Here is an 18,517-nt window from a genome sequence, read left to right as displayed (position 1 = left end):
TTTCAAATGCTCAATAGCCACATGTAGCTAGTGGGAACCTTGTTGGGCAGCGTGGGTCTAGACTTCAGTAGGTTTTTCTTAGCTCTCCCTTCAGATCGGTGCCCCTGGGAATAGCGTGAGTGGTATGGGTAAGAGATCCTGGGTGACCCTGGGGAATCAACTTGCACTTGGGTGGTGACTAATAAGAAGCCCTAGCGTTGCCATTTCCTGATACACGTCTGTTTTGGGAGTTAGAAGACTGCAGAATATGTCTGAAGTACAAGCTCATTGGCAGGACCACGGTTCATACCGTTTGGGAACCCAGGCGATGGAACCTGCAAACTTCTAGGGCTGCAGTTTCGTGGGGTCCTGATATACCACCTGTGGAAAGGGGGAATCACCTGAGGGAGGGGTAAGGTCACCCAACTAGGCGCTTCTTGAGGGCAGGGGCTCCAACTAGATGCTTCTTGTAGGTGGAGTCTCCTCTTAAGGCCTCACGCCAGGCCATTAACGGGCTTCCCAACAAGTTTGATGAATGAATGCGTGTGCTTACATTAAGCGCCCCGGGCGGCCCAGGAGATGGGGGGCAGGGAGGGGTGGTCCGCCTCTTGGCCTAGGCCCGCACCCCGAGGCAGGTCCTTGGCAGCGGGTGTGAGGGGCGGGACCGGGCCTCGGCCCGCGCCGTCCCATGTGACCCGGCCCGACATGGTGTCGCCTCCTCCCGAGGGTGCAGCGGCGGCCGCTCGGGCTTGGCTCCGCGTCGGGCCGGCCCCGCGGTCGCTCATGGGCAGCCAGGGCTGCTCAGGGTCCCCTGGGAACGGTGGGCCCGGAGAGGACGAGGGTGGGGAGGTGAAGAAACAGCAGGAAGGGAGGGTCGCGAGGGGGAAGCGAAAGAAGGGGAAGGGAAAAGCGGGCGCAGGGCAAGGCGGAAGAGGAAGCGGGGCGGAAGGGAAGCCGGGACCGCAGAAGGCGAAGGAGGCAGCGGGGCTGGGGGCCGAGGCGGGAGCGAGGCCAGGGCCGGGGAAGGAAGGAGAGCGAGGCGGAAGCGAAGAGGAAGGGGCGAGAAGGACCGTAAAGGGAGATGAGGGGAGCGCAGGGGCGAGGAAGGAGGCAAAAGGAAAAGAAGATGGGAAGAAGGAGGAAAGGAGAGTCAGGACTGGGAGGCGGGAGGACAGAAGGCAGGGGAGAGCACAGGGTCGAGGAGGTCACGCGTGGGGCGGTAATGCGGCGACAGGGGCGGCCATGGCGGCGGCAGCCGAGGAGGAGGCGGCGGCGCGGGGGCCACCCGCCCGCCCAGCCTCGGGGCCCGCGCTCTGGCGTCTGCCGGAGGAGCTGCTGCTGCTCGTCTGCTCCTACCTGGACATGCGGGCCCTCGGCCGCCTGGCCCAGGTGTGCCGCTGGCTGCGGCGCTTCACCAGCTGCGACCTGCTCTGGCGCCGGATTGCTCGGGCCTCGCTCAACTCCGGCTTCACGCGGCTCGGCACCGACCTGTAAGCGCCCGCTCGCCCGCCCGCTCCCCGCCCCGGGCCGGCCCGCGTCCCGGGAAAGGGCGGGGCGCCGCGGCCTGGTCGGCCTGGGGCCGTGTCGCACCCGAATTGCGAGGCCCAGCTTGGCCTCCGCCGAGACCCCTCCCCGAGCACCCTCGGGGATCCCAGTACCTCTCCTGTCCGAGGTCCCCATCCGAGGAAGCCTCCCAAGAGCATCCCGCAGTCAGCACCCTCTCCTGCGGGCGGCTCCTCAAAATTAGCCATGTTAAACACTTCAGCTTTGTTATTGTGTCTTTTCGCAGACGTTGACTGGCTTGGTTCCTCAGCCCCAGAGGAACCACGCTGGACGCCTCTTCCAATCCAGGTCTAGGACCCATGTCCACTACGTGGTCTATCAGAATGTTTCTGTGGACATTCATCTTCCCCTCCTGCTCCCAAAGGTTGTTAGACTTTAGGGCTCAGAAAAAATCGAATATGGAAAAAAAAAAGTGATGTCTGAAGTAGCGAGAAGGCTCAGATGGGGGTGGTGGTGGTGGGGGAAGGCCCTTGGTCCAAGGTCCAAGTGTCACCACCAATAATTTATGACTTGATATAGGCAGAACTACACAAAAAAGGGTGCCTACTTGAGGCAGGAGGCTGTATTGGGTCTAGGCTGCCTACAAAGGGATGGTATTGCAAGTTGACCTGTTTTTGGTAGGGTCTGAGACCTGTGAATGAAAAACTTACCTGAACCCGCTTAAACTGTTCAGTAGGACCGGGAAAAAATTGTGTGGGTATGGAAGCAAAGCTTTCAGAATGAGCCCGACTCCGTCCAATTGTGGTTTAAAAAAAGGTAGTTCTAATACGGTATAACAACATTAAAGTTTTGTTTCTTTTTTTAAGATACGCCGTAATACCATCACCTCTAGACAACTGTTTTCACTTTTTAAAATTACTTTTCGGTTGCACACCTCCCCCCCTCATAGTTGTTATCTTACTGATCCTAACAGAATAAGTGCATTATAAATGTTTGTGAGCTGTACCATAATGAGATTAAAAAAATTTCTCCAATACTGAACTTTTATGTTGTGTCCAGCTTTTGCTATTATAGATAACAATGAAATGAATAATTTTAACACAGTTTTTGGTAATAGATTTATTAAGATATCATTCACGTACCACACAATACGTATGTCTTTTTGAATTAATTCCTTAGGATAAATCCCCAAGATTGTCATTATTGGATCAAAGGTTATGCTTTCCAAAGGGGTTGTACCAAGTTAAAGTGGCACCAGGAAAGAATGACAGAACGAATTCATGTGAGAATTTTAAAATCTTTGCTATTAATGGGCATATAATGATTTCTCAAAGTTGTGGTATTTTGCATTTCTTTTATCACTGGCCAGGATAAATATTTTCCCATGTGTTTCTTTCACCTGTGAGATTATCTGTTACTAGTCTTTGCCCATTTATTATTTGGGTCTTGATGTTTTTCTTATAAATTTGAAATCCTTGTAGATCATAGATATTGGGCTCTAGTCTGTCATCCTTGATGCAAATTTTTTTCCTAGACAGTTCTTTTTACTTTATTGTTTTTATTCTATAGAAGTTTTACCTTAATATATTAGAACCTGCCAGTCTTTTGTAATTTTTTTCTTTTTTTTCCCAGAGCTAAGAAATGTATGATTCTTCCACAGACCTGAAAATCTTCTCTTCAGTTTCCCACTGGCTTTTTTATGATCTGATTTTTTAAATATTTAACACTTTTGTTTTGGTGTAGTGGATGAATTATTATTTTTCTAAATTGTTACCCAGTTATTGCTACTCCTTTTGTTAAATAATAATTCTCTGTCCCTTTGTTTTGAAATGCTTAGTTTGATATATATCACATACATATACACAAATATATGTAATATATATCTTATCTATATCTGACTCTCCATTTTGTCCATTCATATATTTTTCCGTTTCCATACTATTTTAAATATTGTTACTTTTTGATAGAGTTTAACATCTGTCAGGGATAGATTATACTTATTGGATTTGTGTGTGTATGTCATGTCTCTACTCCCACTCACTTCCTCAGCCAAAAAAAAAAAAATTCTGTGTTCATAAGTTTTGTGGTTTTCACTATAAAGTTCCCACATATCTGTTGTTACACTTATTCCTGAATACTTTATGTGTTTTGTTTTTATTGTGAAAGCAGTTTCTTTTTCAGTATGTTTTCCAGCCGAGTACTGATGATGTAGAGGTCTTTTGTAAATATTGAACCTGATCATTTTGCTTAACTTTTTGTATTCATTCTAGTATGGTTTTGTTGTTGATAATAGTGATTCCTTGGGAGTTTGGGGGGGCGTGCATGCACACGCGCACACACGCACATGCACACACACGCACACACACACACACACATCGTAGTTTCTCTCACCTGTCCTGAATGTTTTTTGGAAACCTGACAGCAGAACCTGCGGGTTTAGGATCTGTGCTCCCTGCTGAAGAGCCTCTTGATTCTCAGAAACACAAACTACTAAGGTTTACTGACCTTCCGGCCCAGGGCAGGCCCCATTCAGTTTGTCTGTTCCTAACTGATCATGGCTTTGTTGAGTAAGATGAACTGCTTTGGTTCCTTGTGATTTGTTAATGGTCTTATACTTGTGCTTGAAGGCATTCTGGCCACTTTAAAACCACAAACAAATAATTTGCTTCCCTTTAGGCCTCTTGCCCAAACAGTGGACCCTGGTATCATGAACTTTTTTTTTTAGGACAGCATGAAGATAGTTTGAGTCTGTCATTTGGTTTAAAATCAGTTTTGTTTGAAGGTTTTATGAAACCTGGGAGAGTAGAAATATCTTGAATATAATAATAAAAATGAAGGAAATGTTTCATGCAGCAGTCTTTTAAGTTTTCTCTAAAGAGTAGGGGGAAACTAACCTAGTTCCGTCTATAGGAACAAAACAGTGAAATTGAACTCCGTCAGTTTATAACGTAAGAAGTTGACAGACAGTATGACAGGTAGAAGAGCAGAGGTGCTATCTGCAAATTCTGATACTGAAAATGAACAAGAGCAAAGAACAGAAAGAAAAAAAGTGTATCTGTGTATGTAAACCTGTGGGATTTTTTTTTTTTTTGATAGACTTTTGCCAATCTTATGTTAAAGTTTACTTGACTCTCTTCCTCCCAAATTAAGTCCTGCATGTTTTTGAACGTGAATTTAATTTTAACTATCTTTTGGACAGTACCTGGGCGCTCCCTTGCATTAGCTTGTGATAGATTTGCCTAGAATTAACAATAGGTGTTAGGGAGTAAGGCTCCTGAAGTGTTTGCCCTGGCATGCACGTTCATTCCTCTGCCGAGGTCCTGTAGGCTTGAAGCTCTTTGAGGCTGGAGCGCTGGAGTATCTATTTCAGTGATGATTAACGTCCAGAGTGGTGAGATAGACACAGATAAGCAGTGTGTTTGTTTGTTTTAAAATGATTGTGCCTTAAGAGCATTTTTTTGGCCCAGAAAGCATAAAGTTTCCTTTCCTAGCTCTGAACGGAGAAGACGTTTCTGACTAGTTACATTTAAGGCCTAAACAGTGATTTTTCAGAAAACAATTAGCAACTTAAAGTCGCTTAGGCTTTCTCCTTCACTTTTCTGCCTTACCTAAGAAGGAGAGTCGCTTACTTGTTCTCCATTTCATTGAAAGTTTTGAATATGGATGTATTTATTGTCTTCAGCTGTTTTGAAAAGGACTTATTTTTAATGGTTTCGGTGAGTTAAAAAAAGTAGAGTTCAGTTTACATGCTCAAAGTAAAATAAAACAATAAACCTGTGGAAACAGGAAGTCGTCTAGTGCAGTCAGTCTGCAAATGCAAACTGGAAGAACGGAAGACACCTCTTCCTCCAAGACTGTGAGAATATAAAAGCTGCTTATATCCTTTCCAGTCTTGTAAAACTTGAATGGTATGGGATGAATTTCCTAGCTTTCACGGTGGAAACATGAACAAACCCAAAGTCCTCACATTCTGCAGGATGAGCTGCCTTTCATATAACTTCATGTTGGAATGAAATCTCTGAGAATATTTCAATACTCCATACTTTCAATTTTCTGTTTTCAGCACCTTCACTCTTAAGTGAAGGAATTGTGCTTGGGCTGCTGAAATCAAGTTGATGATGAGGTTATTGGGGAAGCGTACAAGTATTTAAAAAAATTACATTTGAGTGTTTGACATAGAAAAGAATTAACTGTGTGATAAGTTAACCTTAACTCTGGCCTGACCCTGGCATTGGATTAGTTTTTGGTCCTACCTCATAGCCATAGAACAGGGAGAAATTCAGGTAGACTCTTCTTCAGGCCAGGCTCCAATAAATTTTGAAAATTAAGAGGAGATCAATTGTTTGAAAAATATGAGGAGACAATGGGGTTTTGAATTTTTAATGAAAGTTGGCATATCCCCCACTTTGACATATAGAAACTGAATTTTTTTGCCTCAGCTTCAGAATTTATCTCAGGAATGTCGACCATCAGAAGAGGTTAAGGATCCAAAGATTTGGTTTACTCCTGAGGAGAGTCCTTCTTATTCAGCAGCCTTGCTCAGATTTGAACAGGATTCAGATGGAACTCCAGCTGTAATGAATAGAAGCAAGATGCTTGTGGTAATTAAGGATATGTTTATGAATTCTGAATCATGTGAATGCTCAAGAGCTGTATCCAATGGAGAAAGAATTGACCTCTTGTTAGAGGTTTGACAGTCTTGTCTCAACTTTGAGTCAGTTCTTCTTTGTATTCAGACTGTCCACATCTCCCTCCCTGGAAGTCTGGGCCACCCAATGGGCCCCTATGCCTGCCTTCTCTTTAGCCCACAATTAATTGCCAACACATTCTTTCTTCTTCTCTTTCTTTTTTGGTATTTGACATGAGCTCAAATTGCTGAGAAAGGTGACAACTGTGAAATGAAGACAGGGCTTGGAGACACCTTAAAAAATACATGCAAAGGCCCCTAAATGACAAGAGCAGACTGCCAGGCTCTTTCAAAACATCACCACGTCTGTTGACTTTCCATTCCTTGTCCGCGGCACAAAATTGGAGGTCAAAGAATCATAGGAGTTAGAGATGGAAAAGACATTTGGGGTCAGCCGGTTCATCCCTCCGCCTTCTCCTGCCCCTAATTCCAAATCATTCCTTACATTATATTTTATTCCTCAGCTCTTGTACAGTTTTCACGGTCTTCACTCAACCCCGGCTGTCACCTTTGCTTAATGATGCCGAAGGCTCTTTCCATTTTGTCCTTAGCACTGAGAGATACTGCCTTTGCCCCCAATTGACACTGGTGAACTTCTTTGTTGGTGGTCTCAGCTGAGAGGCTGAAGACTGTATGTCTCTCTGTTGCCCAGTGATGAGGCTTTCTAGACAAAATTGAAGAGCATTTAGTGTGTAATGGTGTTGGGGAAGGGGCAGACGGTTGGGGTACAGTGTAGCCATTGCCGAATTTGTTCCCAGACTTTTGTTTTTCAAGACTGTGTGTGTCTGAGGGGTGTGGTATTGGGAAAGGTAGGAAGAGACAAGGAAATTACATTGAATAGGAGTTTGATACCCAAACCCATTGCTGTCGAGTCAATTCCAATAGTGACCCTATAGGACGAGTAGAACTGCCCCATAGGGTTTCCAAGGCTATAAATCTTTACGGAAGCAGACTGCTACATCTTTCTCCTGCAGAGCGGCTGGTGGGTTCAAATCGCTGACCTTTGAGTTAGCGGCTGAGCTCTTAACTTCTTATGCCACCAGGGCTCCTGTAGTTTCCTAAGAACTTGGAAATTAGTGGATTAAACAAAAAGTACTAGACCTGTGAAGTAGTAGAGGATTATTTCAAGAATACATGTTGTTAGGGAAAAAATAGAGTGAGGACTTACTGCAAAGATGCTTTAGCGAAGAGTCAAGCTGAGGGGAATGGAGGGATAACAGCAAGTATTTTGAACTAGGGGGCACTGTTGCTTTTGGGGTCTCCCCTTGCTTTAAGGAGGTGGAAGGGCAGTCTTATGCTTACTGGCTGTGTAGTTTGAAAGGGGGAATGGTCATTTTTAGAGGCAGCTTTGGAGGGATACCCTCAGTTCCCCTCTCTTGCTCCAGCAGCTGTTGGGAACAGTCCGAAGGGGGTATTATATTTCTTCTGGTAACTCTGCCAAGAATGAGAGGAAACCCACAATCTGTGGGGTTTTTTGGGGGGATGGGGATGGGGTGGCAGGTGATGGGACAGGGAAATTAAATTGTTTTATAGTAAACATATTGAAGTACTTTTCTTGGAAAGCTATTTCACTGAAAGGAGTGATAGTTCTTCTGCTTGCTAGCTCTGTAATGGGTTCTTTCTCTTTGGAGAAAGGGGAATGAATAGTCTTCGAGTCCTTTTTCTTTCTTCTGTGTAGCTCCAGCTTTGACCTCCCATGTTTCTTTTGAATTTTCCTTTAGACACCCCTTATTGAAGAAGTGGATCAAGATTCAGAGATGGGTGGTGTGTGTGCTTAAGAGGGGAGGGGACTCCCTCTAGAAGCGAGGTGCTAAAGGAGAACCTTTACATTCATCCCTTATGCCGGCGGCAGTTTGACTTTATCATAATGGCCTAGAAACTAGAGATGTAAACATTTTCTGGGTAGCGTCTGGTCCATCCCTTCATCCAGGCTGGGAAGGCCCCAGGGATTTTGAAGCCTGGCCACTTGGGTTGAGAATTTGTTTTCGTGATTAATATAGAACACAGTTGCAAGATTAAAAACAATAAAAACCAACCCTGGGAAGCAGAGCAATGTAATTATTCCTCACATTTCAGATGGGGTGCCCAGGGAAAAGTCATTTTGAAGGTATGAGAACAAAGTTCACCTCTGAGTCTGCTAGTGTTTAATTCACGACTCACTTAGAGGAAGGCCTGTTCACAAAGAATAGTGGTATCTTTCTTGTGTTGCTACTTCTCAGAAAGTACTAGATTAGCCATTCCAAAAATTGTATTGTGGGATTCTTGAAAAACTGCTTCTGTGATCAAATGAGTGTGGGTAATACTGTGGACCATTCCTTTCTCTTGGAAGTACACAATGTTCATTGGCAAATTAAAGGCCCTGAGGAGTCTTGTGATAGAGAGACCTGTTTAATTTTGTTTCAGCCAGCATTGTCCAAAGTGTTTTCACCATAAAATCCTCTTTTTCTCCTGCTTAATATCTCTTTTAACATCTTGCAGAACACACACACACTGGTTAAGGGCTCTGCACATACAGAACCTGACCAATAGCAGGAGGAAGTGAATGCGAACACTGCCTGACTCTAAATCCTAAACTCACGTAAGGGGTTAGGGCTATGCCCACACATCTGAAACTGCTTTGGACAGCTTTGACATGTGGGTGCCATATTAAGATACTTGGCTTAGATTCCTCCCCTGATCCTCTCCAGCATAGGTATTTGGAGGCTTTGGTTGAATTCTTGAAGATGTGGTGTATTAAATATCTTTAGAAAGGGCCTCTGGATCTTGAGGATAGTATGTCCCGGCTCCTGAAAATCTACAGGTGGTGTTGAAAGTGTGACTCGCCAAAGGGAAAACCATACTCTTGAGAACTCTTGCTTCAACAGTTTCTAAGCAGGATCTATCCAAATACCTCTTATGCTAGGGCCATGTTTCTTAACTTCTGTGTCTAAAACATACTTTGTATGATGTTACAATTTTTGGTAGTACAAAAAGCATTAAAAGGTAAATGTCCTTTTTTTAAAAAGCAAGTTTCAGAAAATTGAAAAAATCTGTCTGTGATTGCTTGCACTACTTGTTCATCCTCTGGTGTATTAGTGTTTGAGTAGAACTGTTTATTGCCCTGACCTTGTTCTCTTACACCCTTTTTTTTTTTTTTTTAAATATTTGATTTTATTTTTGGTGAAAATATGTACACTAAACTCACTCCCATTCCACAGTTTCTAGACATAATGGTCAGTGACATTGTTTATATTCTTCATTTTGTGTCAACATTCTTCTTATTTCTCTTCTGGTTGTTTGACTTCTATTTACTTAAATTCTCTGCCCCTCCCCTCAGCCTTCTCATGTCTGCTTTAAAAGAGCTGTTGACCCTTTGGTCTTATATAGATATATATATATTTAAATGCAATACTCAAGGGTGACAGTCTTTACTCTTTGGGCTAAACTGTTACTTAGTTTAAAGGCGGCTTCAGGGGTAGTTTCAGTTCAAGGTTTGAAGATCAACTCAGGGCTATACTCCGGGGACTTCTCCAGCCTCAATAGGTCTGGTAAGTCTGAATTCTCTAGGGATTTGAAGTTCTGTTCCACGTTTTCTCCCTTTGTATCAGGATTCCTCTATTGTGCCCCTCACCAGAACATTTAGTAGTAGTATCTGGGCACCATCTAATTCTTCTGGTCTTAAGGTGGAGGAGGCAGTGGTTCATGGAGACACTCCTGTAGTCCAGTTCCTTCTCTGATTCTTGGGTTTCCTTCCTTCTCTTTTGTTCCAAATAAAAAAGACCAATAGTTGTGTCTTAGATGGCTGCTTATATGCTTTTAAGACCCTACTCACCATCCTGAGAGGTAGAACATAAACTTTAAGAACTATATTATGCCAATTGCCTGGATTGTCCCATCTCTTATATCTTTTGAAGTAAGGTTCATACATGTTCCTCTGAACATGCAATCTTCCTTTTATTTGCAACAAATAGTATCATGAGCCACATTGTGACTTAGTGGTTTGACAGAAATTCCTGTAAAATTATAGATCTTTAGTTGAACAAAAATAAAGTCTATAAATTGTTTAAAACTTGATGGCATGTTTATGCAGGGTTGCTGGTATACTGTTGCTGCGCAGCACACTAGTTGACAGCCCGTTCTGAAAGCACTGAGAGGTTTCAGACTTGATCCTGTAGTGTTTATGACTGAATTGGACAAACAAGACATATAGCTGTGAAAAGCTAACAGTTTCCAGCAGCTTATGGTAGGTTCACTCTGAGAGTTCAGATGAGATGGAGAGGAATGTTTGGATGAATCAGGGAAGTAGAGGCTTTAGCTGGACCTTAAAGAATAGGTGAATTTGACTAGTCCCCAAAAGAGGGAAGCAAGCATTTGTCAGGGACAAAGGTAAGCTAGTGGTGGTGGTATAGATGAAGGCAGGGGTATAGGAATGAAGGTAGAAGAGATGTGCTGGGCTGGAGTCCAGTTGCATAGTGTGGAGCTATGGGAGGTGAGGTTGGATGGGTAAAGTAGGTTGACATTTGGAAGCTATCCAAGGGAGGTGTGGTTCTGCTCCATGCCCTCCTTGTGCCCAGTCCTATCCTTGTGCTGGCATGTTCCCTACAGTGTCACTTCACGCTGGTTGTTGGGGCTGCTCCCTGTTCCCTGGACAGAGGGGAAGCAATGGTTTTTCATTAATTTTTCTGAACCTTAATTATAAACCTCTGCTGCTGGGGCCATTGGAGGATTCAGTCTAATGCAAGTATAAGTGAAGTGGTAGAAGTTACTTTGAAGTGTCGTGGGCTGCTTAAATTCTTGACACTAAAGCCAAATTCCTAGTGTTGTTAGAAGAGCTGGTCGGTGCAGGTAATACGGGGTTTGGGGGAAGGGGGAAGATCTGCTTTCTGGAGAGCAAGAAGATTAAGTAAATCAATACGATAGTGTTAAGTTAAAATTTCAAGCCCCTAAGCATCATTTTGCATAGGCTTGCCTCCCCTCCTTGTCCCAGGGCCCCTTGAGATGGCCTTTCTCTACACTTGCGGACAGATGCCCTCTCTTCCTGAGTTCCCAAGACAGCAGGAAGTCATCCTGATGAAATTCATGCCAGTCATGCAGCTAGGCAGTATCCACGGCGTCAAGGGGAATCAAAATTCAAGATGAGGCAGGTAGGGAAATTGATGTGTGATCCTGAAGTTTCCTGATGTTTGAGACTATGTAGGTTGAAGACTCCTACACAGCACCACCACCCCCCTCCGCCACCGCCAGCCATTTTTTCTTCAGACAACGTTTATTTATTTGCTTTTGGTGTGAGGGTGGAAGCTCGGAGAGGTGAAGTGAAGGGAACTCTAGATAACTCCCTAGATTAATTTCTGCCCCTCTGGATTCACTTGTAGCCAAGGGTTTAAGGGGCCAGATAGCTTACTGTGGGTGCATGTTGTGTTGTTTTTTGTTTAAAATAGGTTGTGCGCCCAGGAATGCAGTCAAACTATAATGGTGACTAAGTGCCGGAAATCTGAGCGGGAGGGGGCCCAAGTGGAAAAATGAGCCTGAGGCAAGAGAAGCAGGGCTGGGAAAATGGAAGTCCAGCCAGGCCCACAAGCCAGGTTAGAGATTCCCCCATGCATTAACAGCCATGCAAGAGGTTTATTTACAGGGCACTAATAATTTTTTTTGGTAGGGGGCACCTTCATTTTACACCAGTAACTGTGTTGGAGAAGTAGCCTGCTGGAGGACATTTCAAGGGTGGGAGCAAGGGTCCTTATCGAATTCCAAGGGGCACCTGCTCCTGTCTTCTCAGGCACTTTTCTTCTGCTGCCTTGTTCTACTGACCCCCTTTGATTGGGTAGTAACAGGTCCCCACAGGGAGGGAGGAATACCTGTTTTCTGAAAAAGGAGGTTTTTTTATTCCTCCTGATTTTTCAGGTGCTGAAGCCAATAAGAATATAGATAGGATTTGGCCACCAGCCAGGGGAATTGTAACCATCAAAGATGACTGGACAAAAAGGATGAAAAAGCTCAGTTGTTTTTAACAAAGTGGTACTATTTCTCAAGTCAAAGCTAAATGGAGTAAGTGGTTGAAAAGAGTCAAAATTTGGTTCGAAGGGCCAGAGCAAAGTATTTTGATTAGGATTTCATTTTGGGAGAGAATGTCTACACCTGCTGTTTGATAGCAGCTTCTTAACTTCAACTTAGAAAGTTTCTTGCTGTCCCTCAGTCAAGCTCCCTTCGGGGAGTGCTTTGACCTTTATTGAAGTGTAACCAAATGGCAGTTAAGTGACCAGGGAGATGAGAGAAGTGCTGTTCTTATCCCAATTCAAGAAATATGTTGATTCTTTTCCCCTTGTTTTCTTCCTGCTATGATCCAGAATATTCAAATTTTAGTTTCACCTCCACCTATTAATTTAGACCTAACTCAAGAGAAGAGGTGTAGTGTAACTACAGGTGATCTCTTCTTTTGTATCTGGGAGGGGTTTGTGGATAAGATTTGACAGGGGAATCTCATATTTTTAAGATCTTAGTTCTTTTGGTTCATCCTATGAACTCACCTTTTTCTGTCCTCGATGCTCTATTCATCTGGTAGTGTAGGCTGCTCTCTAGTAGTGTGCAACCAAGGACCAAATTTACCCAATGGGCGAATTCAGTAATGTTTATATATTTTAGCCTTAACAGGTGGGTACCAAACCCTAATCATTCAGCCTGAAAAATGACTGATGTTTTATCTTAGCAGAATAATTTCTAATAGTTATAGCAAAATTAGTCATAAGTTAATTAGAACAAAATTAAGCGATTATTAAATTAACTTTAGTGATGGCACTATTAATTGATATTAACTATGCCATATTTACATAAAAATAATTAACCTTTTTGTAGTGATCTATGATTTATACTGTACAGTACTTTGTGTTGGTTCTCATTTTTAAAACACCACTATGTGTGAAATGCTGTCCTCATATTGTAGGCAAAGAAAGTGACCATTAGAGAGGTTAGGTGCCCAGGTTTGCATAATTAGTAAGGTAAATAGAAAGATATATCAACAATGATGTGACATAATTAAGAAAAATATTGCTCACTTTCTAAAGCACCAGGAGCCCTGGTGGTGAAGTGGTTAAGAGCTCAGGCTGCTTACCAAAAGCACAGCAGTTCGAATCCACCAGCTCCTCCTTGGAAAGTGTATGAGGCAGTTCTACTATGTCCTGTTGGGTTGCTATGGGTTGGAATCAACTCGATGGCAATGGGTTTGTTTGTTTTTTTCCTAAAGCACCATCTATTTACATCTTCTGACCTATTCTTTATGGAGACATAACCTTATATAATGTTTCCTCATCTCTACCTTTATAAATTTGACTTAGTTTTAAATTTACCATTACTTGCTATAGTCTTTTTCAAAATGTTTTACAGCCCTCCCATTTGTCATATCTACTGGTAGTATATTCCATTGCATTAGTATACTGTTCTCTCCCACAGACAGACATTTGGACTGTTTCTAGATTTTAGGTCTGATATATAGCTGCAGCTATATCTTCGTAAAAAATACGTTTTTCTTTTTCCCTTTTGAATTATTTCTGTGTGATATAGTGCGCAACGTGGGAATGCCAGGTCAGAAGCTATCATTTCACAGACTTTTGTCTTAAGAGACAGAATTCCTTTCTGAAAGGTTGTACCAGTAAAGCGTGCTACCAGTAATATATAACCAAACTCAAACCCTTCTATCAACTAAGGCTAGTGTCAGGTTTTTCCACTTAATATATATGAGGCGGTCTTTTAATAATTGTTTTAATGTGCATGTCTGTAAAACTACAATTGTTGCGGGATGTTTCCTTCAGGTTTATCGTGAGAATGAGAACAGTGTGTGACTTCATATCCTCTGTTGAATACGGGTGACAGGGTGTTGGAGACAGAGTGCTATCCTGATACATCTTCATCAGTCCCCTCAATGTTTTAGAGATAAAACTTGCATCCTTAATATTGTTAATTTCCTCCTACTCTGTTACTTTTATTTGAATCTTTTTTCCCTCCTCTGTTGTTGTTAGGTGCCATTGAGTCGGTTCTGACTTATAGCAACCCTATGTACAACAGAACAAAACACTGCTCGGTCCTGCACCATGCTCATAACCGTCATTGTGCTTGACCCCATTGTCGCAGCCACTGTGTCAGTCCATCTCATTGAGGGTCTTCCTCCCTTTTGCTAACCCTCTGCTTTACCAAGCATGATGTCCTTCTCCAGGGCCTGGTCCCTCCTGATAACATATTCAAAATATGTGAGACGAAGTCTCACCATCCTTGCTTATAAAGAGCATTCTGGCTGTACTTTTTCCAAGACAGATTTGTTCATTCTTTTGGCAATCCGTGGTATAGTCAATATTCCTTGTCAACACCATAATTCAAAGGCATCAATTCTTTGGTCTTCTTTATTCATTGTCCAGCTTTTGCATGCATATGAGGCGATTGAAAACACCATGGCTTGGGTCAGGCGACCTTAGTCCTTAAGGTGACATCTTTGCTTTTTAACACTTGAAAGAGGTCTTTTGCAGCAGATTTTCTCAGTGCAGTACATCATTTGATTTCTTGACTGCTGCTTCCGTGGACGTTGATTGTGGATCCAAGTAAAATGAAATCCTTGATAACTTCAATCTGTTCTCCATTTATCATGATGTCACTTATTGGTCCAGTTGTGAGGATTTTTTCCTCCTCTGTGCAGTATTTAAAATTTAATATAATCAAACCTGACTACTTTATAATTGATTCATCTCTATTGTTTCTGTGATCATGAAATGAACTCCTCTCTTCACTGGCGTATGTATACTATTTCATTTTCTTCTAATTAAAAAAATATTTTAAATTCACTCTTCTGTCTTTTTAGAATTTATTGTATTATGGAATGAGATGGTAATCTAAGTCAGTTTTTTGCTCTACTGATATGCAGTTTTATCAATAGCATTTATTATTATTAGTTTAATGAGTATTTTTCTCTTTACCAAAATATTACATTGTAGAAAAACTGGAAAATGCATAAAAGCACAAAGAAAAAAATAAAACTACCCATAGCTGGCCATCCACAGTTAACTATTACTATTTTAGAGTATATCCTTTCAGTGTTCTTTCTAGGCATGCATATTTTTCTTCCTTACCTCCCTTCCTTCTAATAGAGTTGGGAGCATGCCATACAAACCCAGCAGCATTAACTAAATAGTGATTTCTTTGCTTAGTTTTAAATTTTACTTTATTATATATTAAATTCATATCAAGTTGGGTCATTTCTGGCTTTCTTTTTTTAAATTGAAGTACCAGTTTTCTTGTTGCTTATTTCAAATGTCTTCTCATCGAATAGAACTTGAGTATAATTGCTTTATCAACAAACACTTATTGATAATTACTGTACATAAGACATTGAGTAAATGGGAACAATGTCGGGCACGGAGTGTCATATTAAATGTTTGTTAAATAAATTATGTTTGAAATAATGATCCAGAGAGATTATAACATACTAAGTCATTTTTAAAAAGTATTCATTTGGGTCATCTACACCCTTCCTACTATGTTGACAAGATTTTCAGTAAGTTTTAAAATAAAAATGTATTTCTGGTTAACCTTCATCTAGCCAGAAAATTATAGCAGAAAAACGTTTTCTGAACATTTATACTCTTTGAAGTGTTTCAAAAGATTGACATGAAATCATGGATATATAAAAATTAAAAATGTTTCCATGGCTAAAGTACTATAAATTAAGTAAAAATAACATGATAAATTGGAAAAAAACCTACAACACAGAATTTTTAAAGAGCCTTTACAAACTCATAAGAAAAAGACCAAAAACCTAATATGAAGATGGGCAAAGATGCGATCAGGCATTTCACAGAAGAAATACTATTGTTGCTGTTGAGTCGGTTCTGACTCATAGCCACCCTATGTACAACAGAAGGTTGCTGTTTGAGCCTATTGTTGCAGCCACTGCATCAGTTCATCTCATTGAGAGTCTTTCTGTTTTTCACTGACTCTCTCTAGGGTCTGATCCCTCTTGATAACGTGTCCAAAGTACGTGAGATGAAGTCTTGCCATCCTCGCTTCTAAGGAGCATTCTGGCTGTACTTCTTCCAAGACAGATTTGTTTGTTCTTCTGGCAGTCTATGATATATTCAGTATTCTTCGCCAGCACCATAGTTCAAAGGCATCAGTTCTTCATCAGTCTTCCTTATTTATTGTCCAGTTTTCATATGCGTATGAGGCGATTGCTTTTAAACACATGACCACATATTAAATTTTATTCATAATTAAAAAAAATACATGCTAAAACAATAAGAAGGAATCATGCTGTACCTCTTAGAATGGCAAAAAGAAAAAGAAAGAAGTGTCAAGGTCATGAAAAATAAGGAAAGACTGAGAAACTGTTATAGACATAGGAGAGTAAGGACACATGATGACCGTGTGATACCCTGGATTGGATCTTTGAACAGAAAAAGGGCATTAGTGGAAAAACTGGTGAAGTTTGAATAAAATGTGAAGTTTAGTTAATAGGTATGTATTAGTATTAATTTCTTAGTTTTAACAAATATGCGTTGGTTTTGTAGAGTGTTAACATTAGGGGAAGCTGGGTAAAGAGTATATGGGAGCTCTCTATAATCTTCGCAACTGTTTTTGAAATCTAAAATTATTCCAAAATAAAGTTTATCTAAGAAAAGAAAAAAAAATCAAAGATACTCAGAAATAAACATTCTCTTATAATATTGGAAATAGAAGTTGGTATAACCTCTTTTGGATGACAATTTGGCAAAATAAAAAATACATAATTTCCTTTGATCCATTCAATACCATTTCTAATATTTTTTGTCCAGATATATTCTTATATGTACATATAGATACAAAGGTATTTACTTCAGTATTGTGTATAATAGCAGATGTCTGGAAACCTTTTGAAGGTCGATAAGTAAGTGACAGATTAAAAGAATTATGATAAAGTCACACAATGGAGTTCTATGTAGCTATTAGAATGAAATGGATCTAAATGTATTGATATGGAATGATCCCCAAGATATACTGTTAAGAAAGTAATAAGTAGAATAGTATACCACTTTTCTTTTTATTAAAAAGGTGGTATATGTATAAATACATACACATCAATATATGTGCACCTACAGTGTATCTGTAGTTGCTTCTGGGAGGGAGAGTCTTGGCCAGGGGTGAGAATGACTCACTTTTGCATTGTTAACCTTTAATATTCTCTGCATTGTTTTGCCCTGTGCATTTATTACTTATAAACCAAAACTATTCTATACAAATAAATACATGAAATGAGACCAGGAGCCAGAATAGTTATTTATCTAGGAGTGGATAAGGTATCTTCTCTTTCTGCCTGCCAAAACCATCCTTTCCAGGCTGTGTCCGTTAGAATCTTGAAAGAAGGACTTGCTTGCTGCCTTTTAATTATTGTTGTTAGCTGCTGTTGACTCAGCCTAACTCATGGCAGCCCCATGCACAGAAGAACAAAATGCTGCCTAGTCCTGCACCATCCCCATGACTGGTTGGGGATCAGACTGTTGTGATCCATAGGGTTTTCATTGGCTGATTTTCACAAGTAGATCACAAGGCCTTTCCTCCTAGTCTATCTTAGTCTGAAAGTTCTACTGAAACCTGTTCAGCATCGTAGCAACCGGCAAGCCTCTCTTAACAGATGGATGGTAGCTGCACATGAGGTGCATTGACTGGGAATCGAACCTGGGTCTCCTGCATGAGAAGGGAATTCTACCACTGAACCGTCACTGCCCCCAGGTGCCACTATAGTTTAAAGGATAGGCTGTTCTCCTCAGGTTTCTTGGCTATCCAAATACAAATTGGAGAGTTACCCTTTGATCCCTTCACTTATATCCAGATACATTCGGGATGTTTCTGAATCCTAACTCAGTGAGCCCATGGAGTTTTCTCTGATTGGCAATAAATTGTAGTGACTGGATTATCTATTCTGTCTGAACACAGGATGGCCAGTGTCCCAGTGAAGGAACGGGTGAAGGTGTCTCAGAACTGGAGGTTGGGGCGCTGCCGAGAGGGGATTCTGCTCAAGTGGAGATGCAGGCAAGTAGCCTCTTGACTCTTAAAGCTGCCTGGGACAGGAAAGCATGTTGAAAAGTAGAAAACCCTGTGGGTGAGGTGGCACTGGTGATCTTCTAAACACCACAAAAGGGAGTGTCAGAAGGACAACAATGTTTTATCACATTAAAAAAAAGGATCTCAAGAAATGTACTTTATTTTTTATTATAAAAATAATAAATGTTTATTATAGAAATTTTTTAAAAAAGAGAAAAGTCTAAAGAGAATAAAAACTTACTTATAATTCTACCACTCAGAGGTAACTACTGTTAACTTATCGAAGCCCATCTTGTTTTACTATTATTTTTCTTT

At 41.4% G+C, this 18,517-nt stretch overlaps 1 protein-coding gene across 1 annotated transcript in view; it reads left to right on the top strand.

Moving 5' to 3' along the window:
- Window positions 1-1,206: 1,206 nt before the first annotated feature.
- The window catches only part of FBXW4 (F-box and WD repeat domain containing 4), a 93,000-nt gene continuing 75,689 nt past the window's right edge, over window positions 1,207-18,517 (top strand). The window contains exons 1-2 of the mRNA XM_004370053.2: window positions 1,207-1,469; window positions 18,095-18,190. Of these exons, the coding sequence (XP_004370110.2) occupies window positions 1,222-1,469; window positions 18,095-18,190 (344 nt within the window). The 5' untranslated portion in view covers window positions 1,207-1,221. The remainder of the gene's footprint in view (window positions 1,470-18,094; window positions 18,191-18,517) is intronic.

This window comes from Trichechus manatus, unplaced genomic scaffold, assembly GCF_000243295.1.
Source record: "Trichechus manatus latirostris isolate Lorelei unplaced genomic scaffold, TriManLat1.0 scaffold00007, whole genome shotgun sequence".
NCBI classification, from domain to species: domain Eukaryota; kingdom Metazoa; phylum Chordata; class Mammalia; order Sirenia; family Trichechidae; genus Trichechus; species Trichechus manatus.
Note: the sequence above shows the minus strand (reverse complement) of the source record. Positions and strands in the feature narration are given on the sequence as shown.